This window comes from Plecotus auritus, assembly GCF_963455305.1.
Source record: "Plecotus auritus genome assembly, chromosome: 9".
NCBI classification, from domain to species: Eukaryota; Metazoa; Chordata; class Mammalia; order Chiroptera; family Vespertilionidae; genus Plecotus; species Plecotus auritus.
Genome location: NC_137783.1, coordinates 116,200,229 through 116,224,704, shown reverse-complemented (window position 1 = coordinate 116,224,704; position 24,476 = coordinate 116,200,229). Strand labels below are relative to the sequence as shown.

The 24,476-nt window shown below is 39.6% G+C and overlaps 2 protein-coding genes across 13 annotated transcripts in view; one reads left to right on the top strand and one right to left on the bottom strand.

The window, feature by feature from the left end:
* RIC3 (RIC3 acetylcholine receptor chaperone) overlaps positions 1-24,476 on the top strand; it is a gene marked incomplete at its 3' end in the record, with an annotated part of 47,699 nt that overhangs the window by 8,745 nt on the left and 14,478 nt on the right. For all 12 annotated transcript variants that reach the window (XR_013959075.1, XR_013959076.1, XR_013959077.1 and 9 more), the window contains exon 2: positions 23,596-23,825. Coding sequence is in view for 6 of the 12 variants with exons in the window: in XM_080642203.1 (XP_080498329.1) it covers positions 23,596-23,825 (230 nt within the window). The remainder of the gene's footprint in view (positions 1-23,595; positions 23,826-24,476) is intronic.
* Positions 21,615-22,211, bottom strand: LOC308257756 (copine-8-like; the record flags this gene model as incomplete). The annotated part of the gene is made up of 1 exon (XM_080687838.1): positions 21,615-22,211. The coding sequence occupies one exon, from the start codon at positions 22,209-22,211 to the stop codon at positions 21,615-21,617; it is 597 nt and encodes a 198-aa protein (XP_080543964.1).

Sequence of the window (24,476 nt, the reverse complement as noted above, 5' to 3'; positions counted from 1 at the left end):
TCCCAGATCAGGTCTTCCAGCTCGGAAAATAATGGTTGCCGACCTGATCCACACTTGCGCTTTTTAGCATTTCCCTTGTCCACTTGTTCAATGAGGTTACCATACTCTGCTTGCCATTTTCGGACCAATCGGATACTCAACATCTTCTCTTTGCAGAAAGCAGTAAGATTTTGGCCCCAAGAGTCTTCCACGATTCCTTTCTTGTACTCCACAGAGTAGCTTTTTCTTTTTGCGCTCATTTCTAGGGGTAAAAAAAAAAAGGAATTGGGGTATCAAGGTGGGGGGAGGGGGATCACTCAAAATGACACGGGGGATCAGAGGGGGGAATCAGAATGGCACAGGAGAATCAGAGGGGGGATTACCATTTTAGTAACCCCTTTTGATCCTCCTGTGTCATTTTGATTGTCCCCTCTGATCCTCCTGTGTCATTTTAAGTGATCCCCTTCCCCCCACCCCTGTGCCACTGAACACCTTCACCAGACATCCCCCCTACCCCTTTATCAGACATTTACCCCCTGGGGCCTGCCTGGGGACTGTCACTGGGCTTGCTGGGGCCTGGATCTGGGCTGGAGCAGGGTCTGCCACTGACTGAGAACCTTCAGTCATCATGAAGGCGGCCGCGAGCATCAGGTAGTGTCACCAGAGACAGACCAGCACTCACCACCTTCCCCGCGTCCTGTCCGCTCTAATCCTCCTGTTCTACACGTATCTGTGAAAGTCTCCTCCTCTCTCCCGCCCTGCGCTCACTGCTCACTCCGACCTCCGCTCCGCCTCCACACAGCAGTGACGTCAGGACTCCGTGTAACGTCACTGGTTGCTAGACGCCAGTCGGGGCGGCCCTAGCGACCAGTTTACAGTAAATTAATTTTCATTCTGAGACAGAGCCTGGGAGCCTTATTTTCGGGGGATGCCTTATATTTCACTCAGAAGGAAACCTGTAATTAGGTCTTATTTTCGGAGGATGTTTTATTTTTGGGGAAACACGGTAGATGTAGTTTTACTTTTCTTTCCAATCTGAATGCCTTTTATTTCTTTCTCTTTCTTACCTGCCCAGGCTAGAACCTCTAGTACAATGTTGAATAGAAGTGCTGTGGGTTTTTTGTAGATGCCCTTTATCAGATTGAAGAAGTTCCCTTCGATTTCTAGTTTGTTGAGTGTTTTTATTATGAAGGGATGTTGAATTATATAAATGCTTTTTCTAGGTCAATTGAGATGATTATGGGGTTTTTGTCCTTCATTCTGTTGATATAATGTATTACATGATATATTTTTGGATATTAAATCAACTTTGCATTCTTTGTCTAAATTGAGGTGGTATCTCTTAAAGCATTGGTCGGCAAACTCATTAGTCAACAGAGCCAAATATCAACAGTACAATGATTGAAATTTCTTTTGAGAGCCAAATTTTTTAAACTTCTTCTAACGCCACTTCTTCAAAATAGACTTGCCCAGGCCGTGGTATTTTGTGGAAGAGCCACACTCAAGGGGCCAAAGAGCTGCATGTGGCTCACAAGCCGCAGTTTGCCAACCACTGTCTTAAAGTGTTTTTATCACCTAGAGTAAGAAGGGCATTCCAATCAGAGGGAACATGAGAAAAAAAATCCAGAACCCTGAAATAGCTTTAGAATTGTAAGAGATGAGACAGAGAAATTGGAAGGGCCAAACTGAAGATTTTTTTTTCTGCCATACTTCAGAAGTTTATATTTTATTCTAAAGGTAGAGGAGGCCATTGTAAGTTTGCTACTAAGTAGGAGACATCTAGTCTGGTTTTGGAAAAGATGCCCTGGCAGCAGCATAGAGGCTGCATTGTGAGGATTTCTTCAGGGAGAGGATTGTTGCAGGATTCCAGTGGAGATGTCATGAGCTTCATTAAGCTAGTCCAGTAGTCGGCAAACTCATTAGTCAACAGAGCCAAATATCAACAGTACAACGATTGAAATTTCTTTTGAGAGCCAAATTTTTTAAACTTAAACTATATGGGTAGGTACATTGTTATTAACTTAATTAGGGTACTCCTAAGCTGGCCTTTGCTAAAAACTAAAGGTGCCAAAGAGCCGCATGTGGCTCGTGAGCCGCAGTTTGCTGACCACTGAGCTAGTCAGTTAGGGTACTCGTGACAACTGACAGAAAATTCAGCTTGAACTGTACTCTGAAAACAGAAAGGGAATTTGTTGTCTTATAAATGAGAAGACTCTGTGTTAGAACTGGCCTCCAGTGTTGTTTGATCCAGAGATTCACAATCTCATCAGGGCTGCAGCTCTGATTTTTGTGTCCTTTTAACTACTGGGCTCCTTCTGAAGTTGGTTCTATCCTCTGACTGTTCTCTCAGGATAGCAACAATGGTTGCCACTGTTCCAGCCATCACTCGGTCTATTCAGGGAAAGAGTGTGTCTTCTCTTTTAAATTCTTCCTTCAGTCCCACCTCACTCTAACTCTCCAGTAGTTCCAACTAACATATCCACCCATTTTGATGGCTTGAATTAAGTTATTTGCAGTGTTTGGGTGGGAAGAATATGCTGATTAACTGCTCGGAAGTTGAGAGTGATTGCCTAAGGGAAATAGGGGTACGAAAGGAAGAGGAGTAAATAGAACAGGGGAGGTTATCAGCAGTGGGTAGGAGAACAATTTTAAGAGACATTTTTAAATAGGAGTGGAAGGTGAGGGAGAAGGAGGTATCTTGGATTATTCTCAGGTCATTGTTTAGGTGAGTAAATAGATGGTGATGCCCTTCACGAAAACAGGAATGGAGGAAAAGTAGATTTGAGGGGAAAGATGGTGAGTTCAGGAAATTGAGGACTAGTATCATGTCCCCTTCTTTAGTCTGTTTTCTTACTTTGACATCTCAAGCTCCCTCTTCCATTCCTCATGTGACATATATGATGACATAGTTGCAAGTATCTCAACATCGCTTCTTAGAAAGTAAATAACAGCATGTGTAAACCAATTAGCTCATGGAAGAGCAGCCTATTGCCTCATTTTAAAATCCTATACGTAATGCATCCTGGGGGATTACTTTAGACTTTTGGCATTTTTACTTGCTGATCTTGCTGTATATTAGAATCCTAAGGTTTTTAAGAAATAGATTTTTGTTTGTTTTGTACTATTTACTTGATGTTTTGGAACCAAATATATACTTTATAGTCTTCCCTGTTGCATTTTACCTGTTTAAATTTGGTCTATAATTGTAGCCTCTTGAAGTTATTTCAGAGCATTCACTTTTCCATTCAGTGTATTTATTTACCATCTCTCTCAGCTATATGCCATTCTTGATTTTTTAAAACATCTTTTGTTTGGGACATTTTCAAACCTAAGCAAAAGTAGAGTGAGTAGTAAAATGAATCCACATTACCCTGCTTCAATAACTATCATTTTGTGTCATGGGTATCTCTACCTACTTTCCCCCCTATACACTCGATTATTTTAAAGCAAATCCCAGACATTGGATTATTTTACCCTTAAATACTTAAGGATAGAGTATACATCTCTAAAAACACAAATTCTTTTTAAAACATAGCCACAGTAACATTATCACACATAAAAATCAATCTATAATAATAAAAGTGTAATTTGCTAATTAGACCGGACGTCCTTCTGGACGAAGCCAGGGCTGTGAGGGAAGCCCGGGTCCCGGGTGCCAGAGGGAAGCCGGTGCTGGCAGCCGGGGGAAGGAAGGCCTACTCTTGCACTAATTTCGTGCATTGGGCCTCTAGTAATTCCATAATGTCATTAAATATCCAGTTGGTGTTCAAATTTCTCTCACTGCCTTATGATATTTTTTTCGCAATTTCACTCTTGATTATGATCAGCATGTCTTTTTGATAGATCACACAAATTATTTTCTTAAAGTATCAGTCATCTGAAACTGCTGTTAGGATTGCACCTTTTGTGAAGAGAGTTATTCCACCACTTGGTCATTTGATTATTTTACTTCACATTACTGTTTGCTTTAGACTTTGATCTGCCTGCTTCCTCTCTTCCCTCTTCAGTCTGTCCTCAATAAGGCAGCCATATTGATCCTATCAAAGCCTAAGTCTCTCTCCTCTACAATACCCTCCAGTGGCTTCTGGCTCACTCAGATGAAAAGACAAAATCTGTACATGACCTAAAAGGCCCTACTTAGTCCTCTTCGCCATTTCTTTCTACTTTTCCTGCTTTCTCACTTTGCTTTGACCACACTGGCCTCCTCCTTGCTGTTCTTTAACATGCCAGGCATGCTTCCACTTCAGGGAATTTGCATTTGCTGTTTTCTCTTGGCCTGAAATGCTCTTTTTAAAAATATACATCTGCCTTTCCTCCATCTTTTATTAGGCCTTCACTTGAATGATATCTCCTGAGCCTTCTCTGGCCACTTGAGCTAAAATCTACCCCCAACACGTACTATCTCCATAGCCTGCTTATTTTTTTCTCCTTAGTATTTATCACTATCTTGTTTATTATCTCTTTTCTTATTTACAAAGGAGGTTCTACGTGGACAGGGATTTTTGTTTTGTTCACTGCTGTATCTCCAGTTTTAGACCATGCCTGCACATAGTAGACAATAAATATTTACTAATGAATGAAAGAATGAGTAAATTGAGTGCTTAATGAATGCTGGCTCCTAGGGATTATGGCTTCCTCTGTTAGCATTTGTAAGCCATTACCTTTTTACTGTTATTATTATATTCTTTATGGTTATGTAAATTATTATGCGTGCATGTGTGGACTATTATGAACCCAGTAAATTATATTAATGAATTTTAAATGGTAGGGGAAAATCATATGCTACATGTGAAAAGTAAAGATATACTCACTATTTATTTACCAGAAAGAAATGGGTCAGCATTTTAACGGTGTTTATTTCTGGATGAAGTATGGGTGGTTGTTATTCTTTACACTTTTTTGTACTTTCTTGATTTCCCATAGGTATGCATTTCTTTTCTAATAAGGAAAAAAATACTATTATTTCCTCCTTTATCCACTCCATCATAAAATGGAAAAGTCCATTTTAGAATCTAACTTACTTCTCTGTAGTCCACCCTTCACTTTCTATATTTTTGCAAACTGGAGCAGTAGTTATCTATCTCCATTCTTTCAAGATTTCTCTTTTTATTGATATAATTTCTTAATTTTGTTTTTAGTTCAGTGACCTTATTTGTAAGTGTTCTCAATCTTCTTGGTAGAAATTATTTAGTGAATAGACTTGAATTTATTCTCTTCACCCATCTGGGACTTTATTTTATTTTTCTTTTCCATTAGGATTGTTAATTCTCTTCCATTTAACACAAAATTTACTCCCTTTGATAGAGAATATGGAAGCAAAATAAAGGTTAAGAGATTCTGCTCACTCAGCATTACATTTTATTATCAGGCAAGTTGCTGTTTGCTCTAAAAATACCCTTTTGCTACCCTTTTTGTAGATCCTAATTTATTTTGGACCTTGACCTCCTCATGTGGTTCTTCCAAGTCTTGCTACTCTTTCTTGCTGATTGCTTTTGTGTCTTTCTGTTCATCTTTCCTCTGTTCTTTTATTTTTTAAATTTTATTATTTTTAATCATATTTTATTTTTCAGTTATGGATGCCATATACTATATATTAGTTTCAGATGTATACCCCAGTATTAGACATATACATCCTGATAAATCTCGTACCCATCTTATACCATACATAGTCATTAGAATATTTTGACTGTACTCCCTATGCTGTACTTTACATCCCCGTGACTAATCTGTAACAACCAATTTCTACTTAATCCCTTCATCTTTTTCATCCAACCCCTCAACCCTCCCTCCCATCTGGCAACTGTCAAAATGTTCTCTGTATCTATGAATCTGTTTCTGTTCTGCTTGTTCATTTATTTTATTTTTTAGGTTTAATTGTTGATTGATATGTGTTTATTGCCATTTTATTGTTCATATTTTTATCTTTCTCCTTCTTGTCCTCCTCCTTCTCCTTCTTCATCCTTTTAAAGAAGACCCTTTAACATTTCATGTAATACTGGTTTGGTGGTGATGATCTCCCTTAGCTTTTTCTTGTCTGGGAAGCTCTTTATATGTCCTTTGTTACTAAATGGTAACTTTGCTGAATAGAATAATCTTGGTTGTAAGTCCTTGCTTTTCGTCATTTCTTGCCTACAAAGTTTCTGTTGAGAAATCAGCTGACATTCTTATGGTGAGAACTCTCTTGTAGGTAACTAAATGCTTTTCTCTTGCTGCTTTTAAGATTCTCTCTTTGTCTTTAACCTTTAGCTTTTCAATAATGATGTGTCTTGGTGTGGGCCTCTTTGGGTTCATCTTGTTTGGGACTCTCTGCATTTCCTGGACTTGTATGTCTGTTTCCTTCACGAGGTTAGGGAAGTTTTTAGACATTTTTCACATAGGTTTTCAATTTCTTGCTCTCTCTCTTCTTCCAGTACCCTCGTGATGTGAATGTTAGTATGCTTGAAGTTGTCCCAGAGGCTCCTTACACTATCTATCTTCATTTTTAAATTCTTTTTTCCTTTTTGCTGTTCTGATTGGGTATTTTTTGCTTCCTTATATTCCAAATCACTGATTTAACTCTTGGCTTCATCTATTTTACTGATTCCATGTAAATTATTTTTCATTTCTGACTTTTTTTTTGTTATGGTTTCTGTGTCCTTTTTCATGCTGTTGAAGTTCTCACTAAAATTCCTTGAAGCTCTCATTAATCTGAGAATGTTCCTTGAACGTTCTTATATCCATTGTTTTGAACTCTGTATCTGGTAGTTTGCTTGCCTCCATTTCACTTCGTTCTTTTTCTGGATATTTCTCCTGTTCTTTCATTTGGGACCTGTTTCTTTGTCTCTGCATTTTGGCTGCTTTCCTGTGGTTGTTTCTATGTATCAGGTACAGATGCTGTGTCTCCCAGACTTGGCAAAGTGGCCTTCTGTAGTAGGTGTCCTGTAGGGCCCAGTGGCACAGCCTCCCAGTAACCTGAGCTGGGCACTTCAGGTGTGCCCCTATGTGGGCTGTGTGCACTGTCCTGTTGTAGTTGAGCCTTGACTGCTGGTGGCATCACTGGGAGGGATTGACCCCCAGACCAATTGGCTTTGAGGACCAGCTGCAACTATAGCAGAGGAGCTGCTGTTGGGATTGACTCTGTAGAGCAGGACTTGCTTCAGTAGGGCTTTGGTGCTCACTGAGCCTGCCTCTTGAATGTGTAGCTCGTGGAGGTGGTAGGGTTGTTATAATGGCATGGTCTGAAGCTGTCTACCAGGAGCCTCCCAGGAGGTGCAAGATCAGCCACTGCTTGTCTCCTGCCTGGGGCCACCCAGCACAAGCTACAGAGTGATCTGCAGATGACTGCTACTTGTGCTGGGTTTGGAGGTGCCCAGGAGAGGCCAAGCTACGAACCAAGGCTGGCTGCTGCTAGTGCTGATCCTGGAGCCACTTAGCAAGAGTTACAGGCTATGTAGGGGTCAGATGCTACCTGATGAGAGATTTTAGGAAAGTCAGAAGCATGAGGCAAGAGAGGCCATTTGTATGGAAAAGCCCCCTGGAAATGGCTTGGGTGTTGGGGCAGGGTTTCAGGGAATCACCAGAGTGGGGCAAACAGTGTGAGTCTGGTTGATGGAGACTCAGATGTGCTGCCCTCCTGTTGACTCTCTGTGTTCTTTTAGAAGAGCTCCCTGTACATCTGCTTTTTTCCTCTGCCTTTCCTACCTGCTTGACAATTTTTGGAATGCCCAAACAAACGTATTTAAAGAGCTTTCCTTTTAGAGAGGGTCTCATGCCATGGAACTGTGTGTCTGTTTTCAGAACTTCCTAGAGCCTATGCCACACAACCTCTACTTTGTTGTCACAAATACTAAGTTGGCCTGCTCTCTTTTTCCTATGATTCTCCTTTCATTTCACCAACCAATTTCTTCTTTGGCCAGAATAGCAGTTCCCCTCCTTTTACCTTATGTATCTGTGGAACCTGAAATGTCAGCACACTAGGTCAGGAACTTTTTAGTTGTCCCAGTGTAACCTGATTAAGTCTTTGAATGGGTGCCAGGGTTGTTGAAGCCCTCCAAGATGACAGTATGCTGATTCTGTGTTAGAGTCGGCTTCAGGGGGGTCCTATCCACCACCTCCACTTGGAGCTCCCACAGTAATGTCATATCTGGCATCTCTTCTGCTGACCCTGCTTGCCCATGTTTTCCAATGCATGTTTCACTTTGAGTGCTTATAAATAGGGTTCCTTACCAGCCCTTTCCCAGTAGCCCTGTTTCTCTAGAATAGTTCAGACTCTTTTGCTATCATGTTCTCCTCAAATGAGTTGTGCCCACTGAATCTTGACCTCTCTGACATGTGAAAATACATACACATACACTGAGTGGCCAGATTATTATGATCTCTGAATGCACACACACACACACACACACACACACACACACACACACACACATTGGAGGCCCAGTGCATGAATTCGTGCATGGGTGGGGTCCGGCCAGCCTGGCCAGGGGGAGGGGACATGGGCGGTTGGCCGGCCTGCCTGCTGGTCAAACTCCTGGTCGAGGGGACAATTTGCATATTAGCCTTTTATTATATAGGATATACACTGAGTGGCCAGATTATTATGCGTTCAGAGATCATAATAATCTGGCCACTCAGTGTACATATATGTGTGTTTGTATATACATTTATACATACATATATAATACACATATACATACATAAATTTTTATTATCTTAAATTATATCTATTCTGAAAGAGTGTTCAGAGAAGAGAGGAGGCAATCTGAGAGCCTGTGAATGCATGTAAAGTATGTTTTTTGTCAAGTTCAGAACCTTTTAGGTGAGTAGGTGTGGAGCAGTGTGGTATGTGTAGAGCACTTTGATCAGTCACCCTGACTGCCATTTTCTATTCTCAAAATGGTGAAATTGAGAACACTAAAAATAATGAAATAAAAAACTATTTTTAGTCCTAAGAGTGACTGGGCTGAGTCTTGAGATTACAGTGTAGGCCAACAGGCACAGTGTAAGACATCCAGATCAGTTGAACAATGTGTACAGTGTATAAGACCAGAGCATGCCCTGTAGGGCCCCAGGCTTAAAGAAAATACTACACTTTTATTCAAGAAGTTCTTAGTTTGTCCTCCAGCCACCGAGCAACAGGAATACACCTGGAGTTGACAAGTTGGGTTTAGTACTTGTTATGGCCAGGGAGAATGCACGTCGTGGAGAAGCATGCAGTATCTCAGTAAGAGAGTGCTTGAAAAGCATTATTATTGGATTTGGGCTTGTAGCAGGTGATTTAGAGGAGCAGTTGCCAACCTTTCGGACCGCCACTGGTCCGCGGACCACCGGTTGGCGATCGCTGCTCCAAAGGTTTCCTTAAACCAGCGTTCGCCAACCTTTCAGACCTCACGGACCACTGTTGGTCCGTGGACCACTGGTTGGCGACCGCTGATTTAGAGGAAGGTTTAAGGATGTGGGGCTTTGCGATGCTATCAGGAAGTGGGGTAAGTTTATCTAAAGGGAGGGCAGACTAGAGAAAGACTGCCCCTGTAATTGGTAAAGAAGCAGCAGTCACTCATTTTCCAGGAGTGGGGGCTGTTTGATATTTGGCTGGGACAGTGTTCATGTTTTGTCTGTATTCAAGCAGGTTACTGAGTAGTCTTTTTCTTTCTTTCTTTCTTTCTTTTTTTCGGTCTTGATCTATTGTGGACACATAATGGCCTGTCTGATGCTGGTGCCCTGAAATTGCTTGTTTAACAGGAAAATACCAAGACCTAAATGTGAGTGCCAGACCAGCTTGTAGCAACACCAGGGCCAAGCTGATAGTACTAGGGCAGCTTCTGAATGCCATAGGCTGCTTTTCTTTCTCTCAGCTATGATTTGTAAGTTCAGTCAGCACTAAATAAAATTGGGTGGAAATGGTGGTTAGTGGAAGACCTTACCTATTTCTGTTTCCCAATCCATTCACATAGAGGCTATATGGCACATAAATATAACTCTTGAATAAAGCTAGGTGTGATTGGTGCAATAAAAGAGGTTTGAGAAGTATGTTCTAAGTACATGGGGAGAAGACGCTTTGGGGTGAGGGCAATGGCCTGGGCCTTGAAAAATAGGCTGAATTTAGGTTATGTGGAATTGGAGAGAAAAGCAAAACCACTGGAATACAAGGGCTTAGAGGCAAGAAATAAGAAATCACAGGGCATACTCAAAGAATGGTGAAGAGCCTAGTTAGGCTGAGTCAGGAGTATGTAATGGGAAAGAAGTGTGAAGAGGGACTTTTGGACTAGATTATGGAATTCAGGTTTTTTTTTGGAATTCTGTTTGTAGGGAGGGAATAGTCAGAACTTGTTAAACACTTACTGTGTGTGATGGGTGCTTGGATTATGTTATTTTACTTAATCAATTATCCTGTAACAGTGCTGAGAAGTAGATATTATTATTTGTATTTTACAGATAATGAAAAATAGCTCTAGAAAGGTTCAGGATCTTGACTAATAACTCTGACCGAAAAGATGGTACTCATTTTACTTCACTTTGCTGCTTCCTGTTTAACATGCCCAGTTGTCATCAGTGGGAACCATTGAAAACTTTTGATCAGAAAAATAGCAAGACCAGTTAGAATTATGCTTCAGGAAGATTGCTTTGGTAACAAAACAGTAATAGTTAACATGTATAGAGTACATGGACCTTACCCTATGCAATTTAGGTACATAAATATCTTTTTTAGTAATATCTAGGATGAACTGGAGGGAAGAGGCTGGTGAAAGATGAAGAAAGATCTAGTTAAGTTAGCAGAAGACATCAAAGCTGTGGTAAGCAAAGTAGAGTTAAGAGGGGAATGTAAGAAGAGGCCCTTTGAGACGAGTGATGAGGAAACAGCTGTTGTCCCAGGCTCCACTTAAGTAATACTGAATTAAATATGGCCTCTAGAATGTCCTCAGTATTTAGAAAGAAGCTCACATACCTTACGGAACTAGCCCATTAAGATCTTTCTTGAACTGTGTAATCAGAAATAAAAACACATTCAGTTCTTTATTGATTTATTTGCCCTGAGAATGAAATGCTGCAGATGGTTTAATGTTGCTTTCAGAAAGCTCTTTTGTTAACAGTGCTAGAGTTTTTGTTTTTGTTTTGAGCAGCGGGAATGGTTATTAACAATGGAAAGTAGAGCTTCGCTCTGTAAAATCCATTAAGTTTTTAGTCAAGCTTAAATGACATGCTAAGTGAAGTATTAATAATTAAGTAAACCTATATATGGAGAAAGCTTTCAATAAACAATTAGGATTTAGTGAGGTCCCATTTTAGGGAATGCTTAAGTACATTTAGAGATAGTGAAAACAGCTGTTTTCTATTTTGGAAATTCTGCAGTATTAATGTTCTGTTATCTTTAATGTTCTGATCTCTTTAGTTTTCTAAAGCATATTTTAAAAAACCCCACAAATTTTGTAATGTAGCTATAAAGTAGAATGTTTGGAATAGTGAAAAATAGAAAATAAGCTAAATGTTAATCAGCTGGAGGGAGGATAAATAAATTGTGACATGGATACAGAAGGAGAGATGCTTTGAGTGAATGAACTAGAGCTACATATATCAAGATGGGTTATTTCTAGACCAAAATATTGATCCCCATTCAGAAAAAAGAGAAGTCGCAGAAGTATGAGTACAGTATGATACCATAATACAAAGGTTTTTAAATTGTGGTAAAATATACATAACATAAAATTTATTTTTACCATTGAGTGTACAGTTCAGTGGCATTAGGTACATTAACATTATTATACAGCCATCCCTACTATCCATTCATAATATAAAGGTTTAAAATAGTCAAGATAATGTTGTATATTGTTTATGGATGCATGCTTACATAGTAAAATCTAAAAGTACACCTAAGCCCTGGCTGGGTAGCTCATTTGGTTGGAGCATCATCCTGATACACCAAGCTTGTGAGTTTAATCCTCGGTCAGGATCAAATAGTGAATGCATGAATAAGTAGAATGACAAATTGGTATCTCTCTCTCGCTCTCTCAAAATAAATAAAAATTTAAAAAATAAAATAAAAGCACACCTAATAATCACCAAATTCAGAGTTGTGGCTATCTGAGAGAGGGTACATGGGAGTTCCAGTTACATGTACATGGTAAGTAGATACATAAGTGCTCATGTATTATTTATACTTTTTTGTACACTTGGAGTATTTCATTAAAATTTTTTTAATCAACTAGACATTTTTAAATGTTTTATAGTCATGGACTTTTTAAACATTCTGGGCTCTTAAGTTCTGAGAAACATGGTGGCACCAAGACCCAAGAGGTGAGGTTGCTCCCTGTTGAGGACAGTTAACTTTACAAAGAGAAAAATCTCTTCCAAATTCAGCATTCTCACTTGAGCCTACTACGTTTCAGGTATACTCTTGGTCCAGGGGTGGGCAAACTTTTTGACTCGAGGGCCACAATGGGTTCTTAAACTGGACCGGAGGGCCGGAACAAAAGCATGGATGGAGTTTGTGTGAAATAATATAAATTCAAAGTAAAGGAGCGGAGGGAAGAGCAAGAGAACCCTCTGCTCTTTCGGCTCCGCGGGCCGGATAGAACAGACGAATGGGCCGGATTCGGCCTGCGGGCCGTAGTTTGCCCACGGCTGTCTTGGTCACAGGTGGTAGAGGTTACATATAGGTCTCAAACTTAAAGGTCTGAGACCGTGGTCGGCAAACTGCGGCTCGCGAGCCACATGCGGTTCTTTGGCCCCTTGAGTGTGGCTCTTCCACAAAATACCACGGCCTAGGTGAGTCTATTTTGAAGAAGTGGCGTTAGAAGAAGTTTAACTTTAAAAAATTTGGCTCTCAAAAGAAATTTCAATCGTTGTACTGTTGATATTTGGCTCTGTTGACTAATGCGTTTGCCGACCACTGGTCTGAGAGAATGACTACAAAGAAGAAATACAGGAGAAGAACAGGTTTTGGAAGGTGAAGATGAGTTTCATTTTTAGGTTTGAGATGATAGACATATAAACATTATTTTCTATTTTTTCAGCTCCTCTTTGAACCCACTCTATATTCTCTTTCTTAATCATGTTGTTCTACTTCTTGACACATCATGATTCAGTCAGTGTTGCTTTTTGAAATCCTATATTGTACTTCCTTCCTTACACCCGTTACTCATTAACTCAAGACAGTTCGAACAGTCTAAGCTGTATAGAGGTGGCATGAGTGTCCTGGGGGAAGTACTGAGTTTCCTGTTGGATGGGATTCAGCAAATTCAAGACCACTACTTAAGGGAAGTAAGGATATGGAACACAGGTGGTTAGACTAGATCAGTGGTCGGCAAACTCATTCGTCACAGAGCCAAATAGCAACAGTACAACGATTGAAATTTCTTTTGAGAGCCAAATTTTTTAAACTTAAACTTCTTCTAATGCCACTTCTTCAAAATAGACTCGCCCAGGCCGTGTTATTTTGTGGAAGAGCCACACTCAAGGGGCCAAAGAGCCGCATGTGGCTCGCGAGCCGCTGTTTGCTGACCACGGGACTAGATGACTTTAAAAAATAACTTTGTTGAGATATAATTCACATATCACGCAATTTACCTATTGAAGTGGACAATTGGTGATTTTTAATAAAGTCACAGAGTTGTGTGACCATCTCCACAATCAATTTCAGAACATTTTGTCATTCTCCCCCCACCCCAGCCCTAAGAAACCACTAAGCTACTTCATGTCTCTGTAGGTTTGCCTATTCTGGACTCTTCATATTAATGGAATCATATAATATGTGATCTTGCATGACTGGCTTTTTTTTCATGTAGCATAATGTTTTCAAAGTTCATCCATATTGTAGCATTATCATACTTCCTTGCTTTTTATGGCCAAATAATATTTTAGTGTATAACATTTTGTTTATCCATTTGTCATTTGATAGACATCTGGCTATTTTAAGTAATGCTACTATGAACATTTGTATACAAGTTTTTGTGTGAGCATATTCTGGCAACCATAAATTTGTTTTCTGCATCTGTGAGTCTGTTTCTATTTTGTTTGCTCATTTCTTTTGTCCTTTCGATTCCACAGATAAGTGAAATCATATGGTATTTGTCTTTGTCTGACTTATTTCACTTAGCATAATACCCTCTAGATCAGGGGTGGGCAAACTTTTTGACTCGAGGGCCACAATGGGTTCTTAAACTGGACCGGAGGGCCGGAACAAAAGCATGGATGGATTGTTTGTGTGAACTAATATAAATTCAAAGTAAAGGAGTGGAGGGGAGAGCAAGAGAACTGGATAGAACAGCCGGATCCGGCCCGTGGGCCATAGTTTGCCCAAGGCTGCGATCCATCCATGCTGTTGCAAATTGTAAGATTTCATTTTTTAAAAGATTTTTTAATTGATTTTTAGAGAGAGAAGAAGGGAGAGGAAGAGAAAGATAGAAACATCGATCATCTGCCTCCTACACATCCCCTACCCAAGATCAAGCCCGAAACCCGGGCCATGTGTCTTGACCAGGAATCAAACTGTCAACCTTTTGGTGCATGGGATGATGCCCAACCAACTGAGCATACCAATCAGGGCAGTTTCATTCTTTTTGATGGTCAAGTCATATCCTATTGTATGTATGTATCACATCTTCCTTATCCAGTTATCTATTAATGGGCACTTGAGTTGCTTTCATATCTTGGCTATTGTAAATAATGTCACAATGAACATAGGGTGCCTTATCTTTTTAGATTAGTGTTTTGGGTTTCTTTGGATATATATACCCAGAAGTGGAATTCCTGGGTCATAAAGCAGTACCATTTTTTAATTTTTTTAGGAACCTCCCATACTGTTTTCCATAGTGGCTGCACCAATCTGCATTCCCACCAACAGGGCACAAGGGTTCCCTTTTATCCACATCCTTGCCAAAACGTGTTTGTTCATTTATTGATAATAGCCATTCTGAAAGTTGTGTAGGTGATATCTCTTGTGGTTTTAATTTGCATTTCTCTGATGATTTAGTGATGTTGAGCATCAATATGTCTCTTGGCCATCTGTATGCCCTCCTTGGAAAAGTATCTATTCCAATCCTCTGCCCATTTTTTAATTGGGTTGTTAGGTTTTTTTGGTGTTGAGTTGTATGAGTTCTTTATAAATTTCGGATATTCACCCTTATGAGATGTGTTATTGGTAAATATCTTCTCCCATGCAGTAGGTTGTCTTTTCGTTTAGCTATTTCCTTTGCTATGCAAAAACTTTTTAGTTTGATATAGTCCCATTTGTTTATTTGTTCTTTGTTTCCCTTGCCCGAGGACATAGATCCCAATACTTTTATTATTTGTCTTTTTTATTATAGCATTCTAGTGGGTATAAAGTGGTATCTCTTTGTGGGTTTAATATGCATTTCTGTGATGGCTAGTGATGTTGAACATCTTTTCATGTGCTTATTGGCCTTTTATATGTTTTGGAGAAATGTCAATTAAGAGCCGTTGACCATTTTTAAATGGGTTATTGTTATTGTTGAGTGGTAGGAGTTCTTTAAATATTTTGTGTATTAGACCCTTATCAGATATATGATTTGCAAATATTTTCTCCCATTTAATGGGTTGTCTTAAGTTTCTTGATGGTGTCCTTTGTAGCGCACAAGTTTTACAATTTGATGATATCCAATGTACCTATTTTCTTTGGCTGCTTGTGCTTGGTGTCGTATCTAAAAAACTATTGTCTAATCCAAGTTCATGATGGTATATATCTGTTTCCTTCTAAGAGTTTTGCAGTTTTAGCTCTTAGATTGAGGTTTTTAATCCATTTTGAGTTAATTTTTAAATTTAATATGGTATGAATGAATTAGTGGCCTAACTTCATCCTTTTGCATGTGGATGTCTGGTTGTCCCCATACCATTTATTGAAAAAGACTGGATACCCTTTTTTAAAGGTTATTTTTCAGTAACAGTCACATTTAACATTATTTTGTACTAATTTCAGGTGCATAGCATAGTGATTAGACAATCATACACTTGACAAACTGTCCCCCCCCCTCAACATTTCCAATACCCGCCTGGCACCATCCATAGTTACTACAATACTAGTGTCCCAGTGCATGGATTCATGCACATTGAAAGGAAATTAATTAGAAGAAATATTTTAATATCGCTACTCGCCCCTTCTCTATAATAGAAGTGTCAACCAAATTCACAATCAACAATGACAGATCAAAACACATGCATGCAGTTGGCGCCAGCGAGAGCTTTATATGTACCACGCATGCGCAAGTCAACTTAGCCTTTTATATATATAGAATAAACTTGCTTAATTAGACCTGCTTTCTGATTTAGCTAAACTTTTTCCAGTCCAGTGAAGCACCCTAACTTTTCTTTCAGGTAATTGTCAGCAACATAGCAAGCAGTAAATATCAACATGAAGCAGATTATTATTGTAGATCACACAGGGAGAACAAAGGGTGAAATATTTAACTGTAGCAGTGTTTGACTATATTCTGTGCAGTGAGAAAACCTGAAGTCGTTTTCAAGGTCCACCATTTCTTTCTTCTTTTCAGTCGGGTCAAGTTTCTAAACTTTCTAAATTTCCATTTTCCAGCTAATGAAAAGAAAATAGGATTCTACCAAGTCTCCTATCTTCCTACTCCAGGACTTCTGTGAGGATCAAATGAGATGAGGCATGTGAAAATGCTTCACAAACATTTGGCTAAAGTGTAAAATGTTTGCACCTGGCTATAAAGCAAGTTGTGTTACTGGGCTGAAGAAACTCCAAGGAGGCTAGTCACTAGGGAAAGGAAGCAGGCATTGCTATGTGATGTCATTACCCGGCACCCACAGCAACCATTTTGGGCTGGGCTGAGCTATGGGCTGCATTTTGCACCATGGGGTCTTGCCATGGTTGGCTGTGATTTGGTGGGCTGTCACTCTGGGGTGGTGGCGGGGCCTATGTTCCACTTGGGGGAAGCCGAGTGTTGGTTTGTCGGCGCCAGGTCCGTGGTGCCGTTTATTTTTATTTTATTTTTATTTTTATTTTTATTTTTTTTTTAAATAAATCTTTATTCAGATTATTACAATTATTTCTCCTTTTTCCCCCCATAGCTCCCCTCCACCCATTTCCCACCCCACCTTCTGCCCTTACCTCCCCCCCACTGTCCTCATCCATAGGTGTATGATTTTTGTCCATTCTCTTCATGAACCCCCCCATACCCCTTTCCCCCTGAGAATTATCAGTCCACTCCCTTTCTATGCCCCTGATTCTATTATATTCACCAGATTATTCTGTTCCTCAGGTTTTTAATTCACTTGATTTTTAGGTTCGCTTGTTGATAGATATGTATTTGTTGTTCATAATTTTTCTCTTTACTTTTTTCTTCTTTCTCTTCTTTAAGAATACCTTTCAGCATTTCATATAGTACTGGTTTGGTGGTGATGAACTCCTTCAGCTTTTTCTTATCTGTGAAGCTCTTTATCTGCCCTTCAATTCTGAATGATAGCTTTGCTGGGTAGAGTAATCTTGGTTGTAGGTTCTTGCTATTCATCACATTGAAAATTTCTTGCCACTCCCGTCTGGCCTGCATAGTTTCTGTTGAGAAGTCAGCTGACAGTCGTATGGGTGCTCCCTTGTAGGTAATTAACTGTTTTTCTCTTGCTGCTTTTAATATTCTCTCTTTGTCTTTTGCTCTTGGCATTTTAATTATGATGTGTCTTGGTGTGGTCCTCTTTGGATTCCTTTTGTTTGGGGTTCTGTGGGCTTCCTGGACTTGTAAGTCTATTTCTTTCACCAGGTGGGGGAAGTTTTCGGTCATTATTTCTTCAAATAGGTTTTCAGTATCTTGCTCTCTCTCTTCTTCTGGCACCCCCATAATTCTGATGTTGGTACGCTTGAAGTTGTCCCAGAGTCTTCTTACATTATCTTCAACTTTTTGGATTTTTTTTTTTTTGCTTTTTGCTTTTTCGGTTGAGTGTTTTTTGCTTCTTTGTATTTCAATTCTTTGACTTGATTCTTGTGTTCCTCTATTCTGTTTCTGGGTCTCTGTATAATATTTTTTATTTCAGTCAGTGTATGTTTAATTTCTAGTTGGTCCTTTTTCATATCTTCGAGGGTCTCGTTATATTTATCGGCCTTTTCTAGGATATTCTTAAAAAGTCTTATAACCGTGGTTTTGAATTCTATATCCAGTCGTTTGTTTTCCTCCATTTCTTTCGTTTGTGATCTGATTCTTTGACCCCGCATTTTCATTGATTCCCTGAGTTGGTAAGGTAGATATTTGTGCTAGGTTTCCAATATGGCCCAGTGGGTCTGCTTCCCCAGTTAACCTGAGGTGGACACTCTTGGTGCACCCCTTTGTGGACTGTGTGTACAGCCTTGTTGTAATTAAGCCTTTATTGTTGTTGGTATCACTGGGAAGAATTGACCTCCGGGCCAGTTGGCTGTAAGGATCAGCTGTGTCTATGCTGGGAGAAGTTCGGTGCTGGAGACAGCCTTATAGGATTAGACTTGCCAAATTGCAATAGCCTCTGTGCTCAGCTTGGATGGGGTGGAGTCTCAGTCTTGGCTTCCTGTCAGCCTTGCCCTTGCGCGCATGTGCGCTTTCAGTCCTCCGCCTTCCCCAGCTCGAGTCTCCGCCTGAGAGTCCAGACTCCCCCCACAAGAGCGTGGGTCCCCAGGGGCTCGCCTGGAACTGGGGTTCACTGCAGTCAGAACTGGGGCTCTGCAGTCAGAATCCTCTGACTCCCTTCCACTAGGGAAAGCCTGTGGCAACTTCCGCAGCCTTTGTGCGCACTGGCCCGCGCGCGCCTTCAGACCTAACTGGGATTCAGTGCGGTCGGAGGCTTCCTTCCCCCTTCTGCCAGAGAAAGTCAGCCAGGCTCTCAGCCGCCCTTCCTCTCTGCGCGCACAAAGCCCCTTTGCCGTACCTCCAATTCTCTGTGAGCTTTTCTCTTTGCTTCTAGTTGTAGAATTTTCACTCAGCCAGCTTTCCTGTGGTTCTGGATGGTGTCCGTTCTGTCTTTTAGTTGTAGTTTTGAAATTGTTGTGCGAGGCAGCAGTTTAGGTGTTTACCTATGCCGCCATCTTGGTTTTCCCCGGTGCCGTTTATTTTTAAATGTCCAGTAGGCATCATGGCAGCTCCTGCATTGAGCATCTGCCCCCTGGTGGTCAGTGCACGTCATAGCTACCGGTTGGACGGACACTTAGCCTTTTATATATATATATAGAAGATTATTGACTGTATTTCTTATGCTTTACTTTATGTCCCAAGACTGAATGACTTTCAAGGCTCTTTCTGACTCTGACAATTCTGTAATGCTGTGTAGTACATTGGTTTCTGTTATTGTCTAAACAGGTAGACAGTCAGGGTTTCATGTGGTGGCCACCCTTTTCTCAAGAATACATTGTGTGGCTGGTGTGGCTAAGTGTTTGTGTCAACCCAGGAACCAAGAGTACCTTATTAACATCAGCAGTTCAAGTTTTCTTTTTCCTTTTGTTCTTTACTTTTTAACCCTTTATCTTCAATCCTCATGCCCATTACATTCTCCATTCATATGCACCCATTCTAATGTATTTTTATGTCCTTATATCTCTACAAATTTGCTTGAGAAGATATAGTATAATTGTGGTGTATCTCCAGCTTGCATAACAATGGTACTTGCTTATTTTTTACTCAGTGTTGTGCTTTTTAAGATGCCCTAATGTTGCAGTAGGTATATCTAAAGTATGATTTCTAAAAGTTAAATAGAATTCTATATTTGTATCTATTCCATATTGATTTTTTATTCTTCCAGTTATGAAAAGCAAAGTTTCTTCAAGCCTTCTGCTACAGGATCATCACAGTAAACATTCTCACACATGTCTATAAAGTCTAACATTCAAATTAGGTTATAGACAGCTTTATTTGAGGATTTCTCTGGAATTTATGCACCAGAGTGGGATCACTGGAGTATAGACATACTTAATGTCACTAAGTACAGCCAGATCACTTAGCAGAATGGCTGTGTCAGTTTACACTCACCACACAGTACATAAGAGTTCTTGCCTCCTGACATCTTTGCCAATCTTTACTATTACCCACCATTCTAATTTTTTTCCTTCTGACAGGTATGAGGGCTATCTCATTTATATTTTTTATAATATATTTATAATTTACATTTTACTCAGTGGTTTTACTTTGGTCATCTTTTAATGTAATTTTTATTTTTAATTTTTTTATCCTTTTAAAGATTTTAATACGTACTTAAAAATGGACACTTTAATATTACATAATTATATAATATTGATACTGTTAGATATGTGGATGTATACATTTTTCTTTCCAGTAAAATAGTTTCATGCTTATAAAAGTCACCCTAAGTCAACTTGGGACAAAGAGAACAACATACAGTAAAAATAAATCAAGTAGTAAGCATATAATTAAGGGAAAATATTATAAAGCAGTTACATTGTTGACACAAAAGAAAAAATAAATAAATACACTTTTCTATTATTTGAAGGCAATTCACAATCATTTTCAGGAATTCTGTGAGAATTTAAGGCCATTTGTTCTAAAGAAATGCTTTAATTTGGACACAACATCACAAAACTGTAATTCTTGTAAAAACTGTATGTGCAAAATCTCTTTACAATTAATTGTGGACAGGCAGATTCGTATATAGGAGTAGGTTATTTCACAAATGTGTTGTGCACTAAGTCACATGGTTGTGTATATTTCACTGGGAATTTCACAAAAAAACTTCCAGCTTGTGCACCCTGTGTGGCAATGTGGGAAGGTGATAGGAACCCAGTAAGAGAGACAGTATCCCTTTGAATTAAAATATGTAGACAAGATAAATGGAATAAAAAGTTTTAAAACTTCTGCTACATGGTTCACAGTTAAATGTTTGGGGTTTTAGTCTTTCTAAATAGCATTATAATATAAAGATGCTACTTTTTACACAAATACACAGTATTTTCTGTGCATTTACAGTTCACAACGTTTTGACTTTTTAAAAATGTCTACTTAGCAGCACAAAACATAAACTGACTGCAGTCTAAATTTAGAACCCAAACTCCATGGAAAATGCATGTTCTTACAGGATACACACCTGCTAAGCTGAAACTCCCATCCTTGGCCAATGCAGAGGAACTGATTTCTGAGCAGATGCAGCTTCATAAGACAACTCACTCATGGAAGAAATATGAAAGTATCTTTCCTTTCCTTTGTTTGCAACTGTATTTGTCCAGACAGTCATTCAAAGAGATATTATAGCTATTGCAATTTAGAAGACAAAGGATTCCATATTCAAAACTCTTATTCTTAAGAACAGTTATAAAAGTATTGAAATTTAAAAAGTAGGAACATTGATACAGAGACTGCTTCCCTATACACACAGCAGTTGAGGACAATATTTGAGTAAAAAACATAGTTTGTGCTTTTTCCCAACAACACATTGGAAATTAGCTGTTTCTGTCCAAATAAAAGGTAAAGATTCAGAGAAAACATCCATATTTTGCTTCAAGCATTCAAACAGTTTTTCTGTTGCTCAGGCAACAACCATATTTACAGTTTTGGTTTAGGAAGAGAATAATTTTGGATCCCAGAAAGCCTATTAACCAGGACTGCTGAAACCAAGCAGAGAAAAGATTCCATTCCCTGGCTGGTTACAGAGCACCAGGACCAAGCCTGACTCAGCAGTTCTAACTGACATGTAGTTAACGCGAACATTTGGGAGCGCAGTTATATCTGAGTCTGTAACACATGTGTAGGTGGGGTGTACAGGGGAGGCGCCGGCGATGGCTTGATTCCTCCGGCCCTCATATAAGAGAGAAACTGCTCGGGGATCTCAGCGAGGACGTCCTTAGCCAGTCTAGCCATGCTCTGTATGTGGTTTCCACTTCTGTCAATATAATCCCTGAAAGGCACGAACTCCACAATGTCCCTTTCAGCATATTTTCCTCTGGAGGAAACTCTTACATCATCTCCATCCACCTCAATCATTGCATCAAATTCTGCTGGTCCAACACCAACTATAATTATTGACATTGGAAGTTTTGAAGCGTTAACTATAGACTCCTTCGTTTGAGCCATATCTGAGATAACACCATCTGTCACAATCAGGAGCACAAAATACTGGGAGCCATCCTTTACAGAAGAAGCATATCTTGCTACGTGATTAATTACAGGAGCAAAGTTGGTTGGCCCATACAGTTGCACAGATTTCAGACTCCTATAATAAGCCTCCATGACGCCCTCAATGCCATCACAATAGGGGTTTTGAGGGTTCCCATTCAAAGCAAAAAAATCTTTTAAGCTTTTCTTTCTGTGAGTTCCCATTTTTCTATTGGGTTTCTTGTGATGTTCATATTTAATTGTAGAAATTCCTTGTCTGTTCTAGTATTTTAACCCCTTGTCAATTTTAGATGTTGCAAAAGCTTTTCCTTGTCATCTTAACTCTGTTCATGGTATTCTTTATTGAACAGAAATCTATAATTTTGTTGAATGTAAAGTTTTTTACTGTACAGTTTGTATTTTTAGAGTCTGATTTATGGAGTCTTTCTGCTCTCTAGTGTTCTCTGCTTTATAATTTTATCTCCCTGTGGTTTTACTACACAAGCCTGTTTACATGGCCTTTTGAAGACATGTCTTTCCTTTCTCACCTCTGGCTCTCAGGAGGTTTGGCAGTTGGTGTTAATGTTTGGCTGCTTCTCTTCTGATGGAGGAAAATAAATGCAAGAAAACTGATACACTTCCCTTTCTGTAAGCCCTGCTCTCACTCACAGGGAAGAACTCCTTTGACTCTGTTTGTACTGCATGCATCCTGCCTGGTCAGCTACTACTGACTAGAAAGGGGTGCATACCTACACAAGCTGAGTATTCATCTCCCTTCAGGAATTTGGAATTAGGTCCACTCTCTGCTGGCCTCTTGAAAGACATGCAAATGAGGGGTTTTGGGATAACCATCTTCTGCCATGTTTCCAGATAAGCTAAAGAAATGGTCTGCAGAGAAAGAATGAAGATATGCACAGAGAAATAGAAAAAAAAGCCTTGTGGCCCTATAGAGAAGGAGAAAGATGAGACAGAATGTGAGAGTAGCTGTCCTGGATCTTGATGGCTTTCCATTTTCTAGTTCTATTCTCTTCTGAGACCAGATTGTATGATCTGTACTAGTTAGGGGTGGCTAACTGCTGTAACAGACTCCAAAGTATACAGTGGCCCTAACCTACTGGAAGTTAGATTTCTAAGTTGAAGGCTCTGTAGCACACAGGTGTCTAGGAGTCCAGGTTGATGGAGGTTCTGCCGTTTTCATCATCACATGACTTCCGAGGTTCCCTAGGTGCCAAGCATCCAGCTGAAGGGAAATGAACTTGGAGTTTAATACATGGAAAGTTGTATAGGCCAGGCCTTGAACTAGCACATATCCCTCACATTCCCTTGGCTGGAACTCAGTCAAGTGGCCACATTTAACTGTATGGTAAACTGAAAACTGTCTAGTTGCGGACCCAAAAGGAAGGGGAAAATGGGTTTGGTAAACAGTTAGAGGTTGCCAACATCATATTATTGGTGTGATGCCTCTATATCCTTATAATCAAGTTCCTGTTTTTCCTTAAACTTGTTTGAGTTGGCTTCTATTATTTGTACCTCAATGCATTAGGTGTTTTCATAACAGCCATATTTAAAATAGTAGAAGAAATAAAGACTGATTAATTTATTTTCTCAGGAAAATTGGGCCGATTTCCACCTATGATGCATCATCACCAAGCACCCTTAGATGGCCAGACCCCTACAGCGCGCACCCAGAGGTCTCACCTTGCAGAGGCCTTTGCAAAGGCCAAAGGATCAGGTGGAGGCACTGGAGGAGGAGGAGGTAGTGGAAGAGGCCTGATGGGGCAGATTATTCCAATCTATGGCTTTGGGATATTTTTATACATACTGTACATTCTATTTAAGGTAAGTGGAATCATCTTGATCAATTATATCAGTGACAATTTAATATTATCGTAATAAAAATCATTGTTGGTATTGAAACACTTTACAGTTCATAACCCTTTTTCAAATCTAGTATCTCTTTATTTATTTTTTATTTTTTTAAAATAAATCTTTATTCAGATTATTACAATTATTTCTCCTTTTTCCCCCCATAGCTCCCCTCCACCCATTTCCCACCCCACCTTCTGCCCTTACCTCCCCCGCACTGTCCTCATCCATAGGTGTATGATTTTTGTCCGGTCTCTTCATGAACCCCCCATACCCCTTTCCCCCTGAGAATTATCAGTCCACTCCCTTTCTATGCCCCTGATTCTATTATATTCACCAGATTATTCTGTCCCTCAGGTTTTTAATTCACTTGATTTTTAGGTTCACTTGTTGATAGATATGTATTTGTTGTTCATAATTTTTATCTTTACTTTTTTCTTCTTTCTCTTCTTTAAGAATACCTTTCAGCATTTCATATAATACTGGTTTGGTGGTGATGAACTCCTTTAGCTTTTTCTTGTCTGTGAAACTCTTTATCTGCCCTTCAATTCTGAATGATAGCTTTGCTGGGTAGAGTAATCTTGGTTGTAGGTTCTTGCTATTCATCACATTGAAAATTTCTTG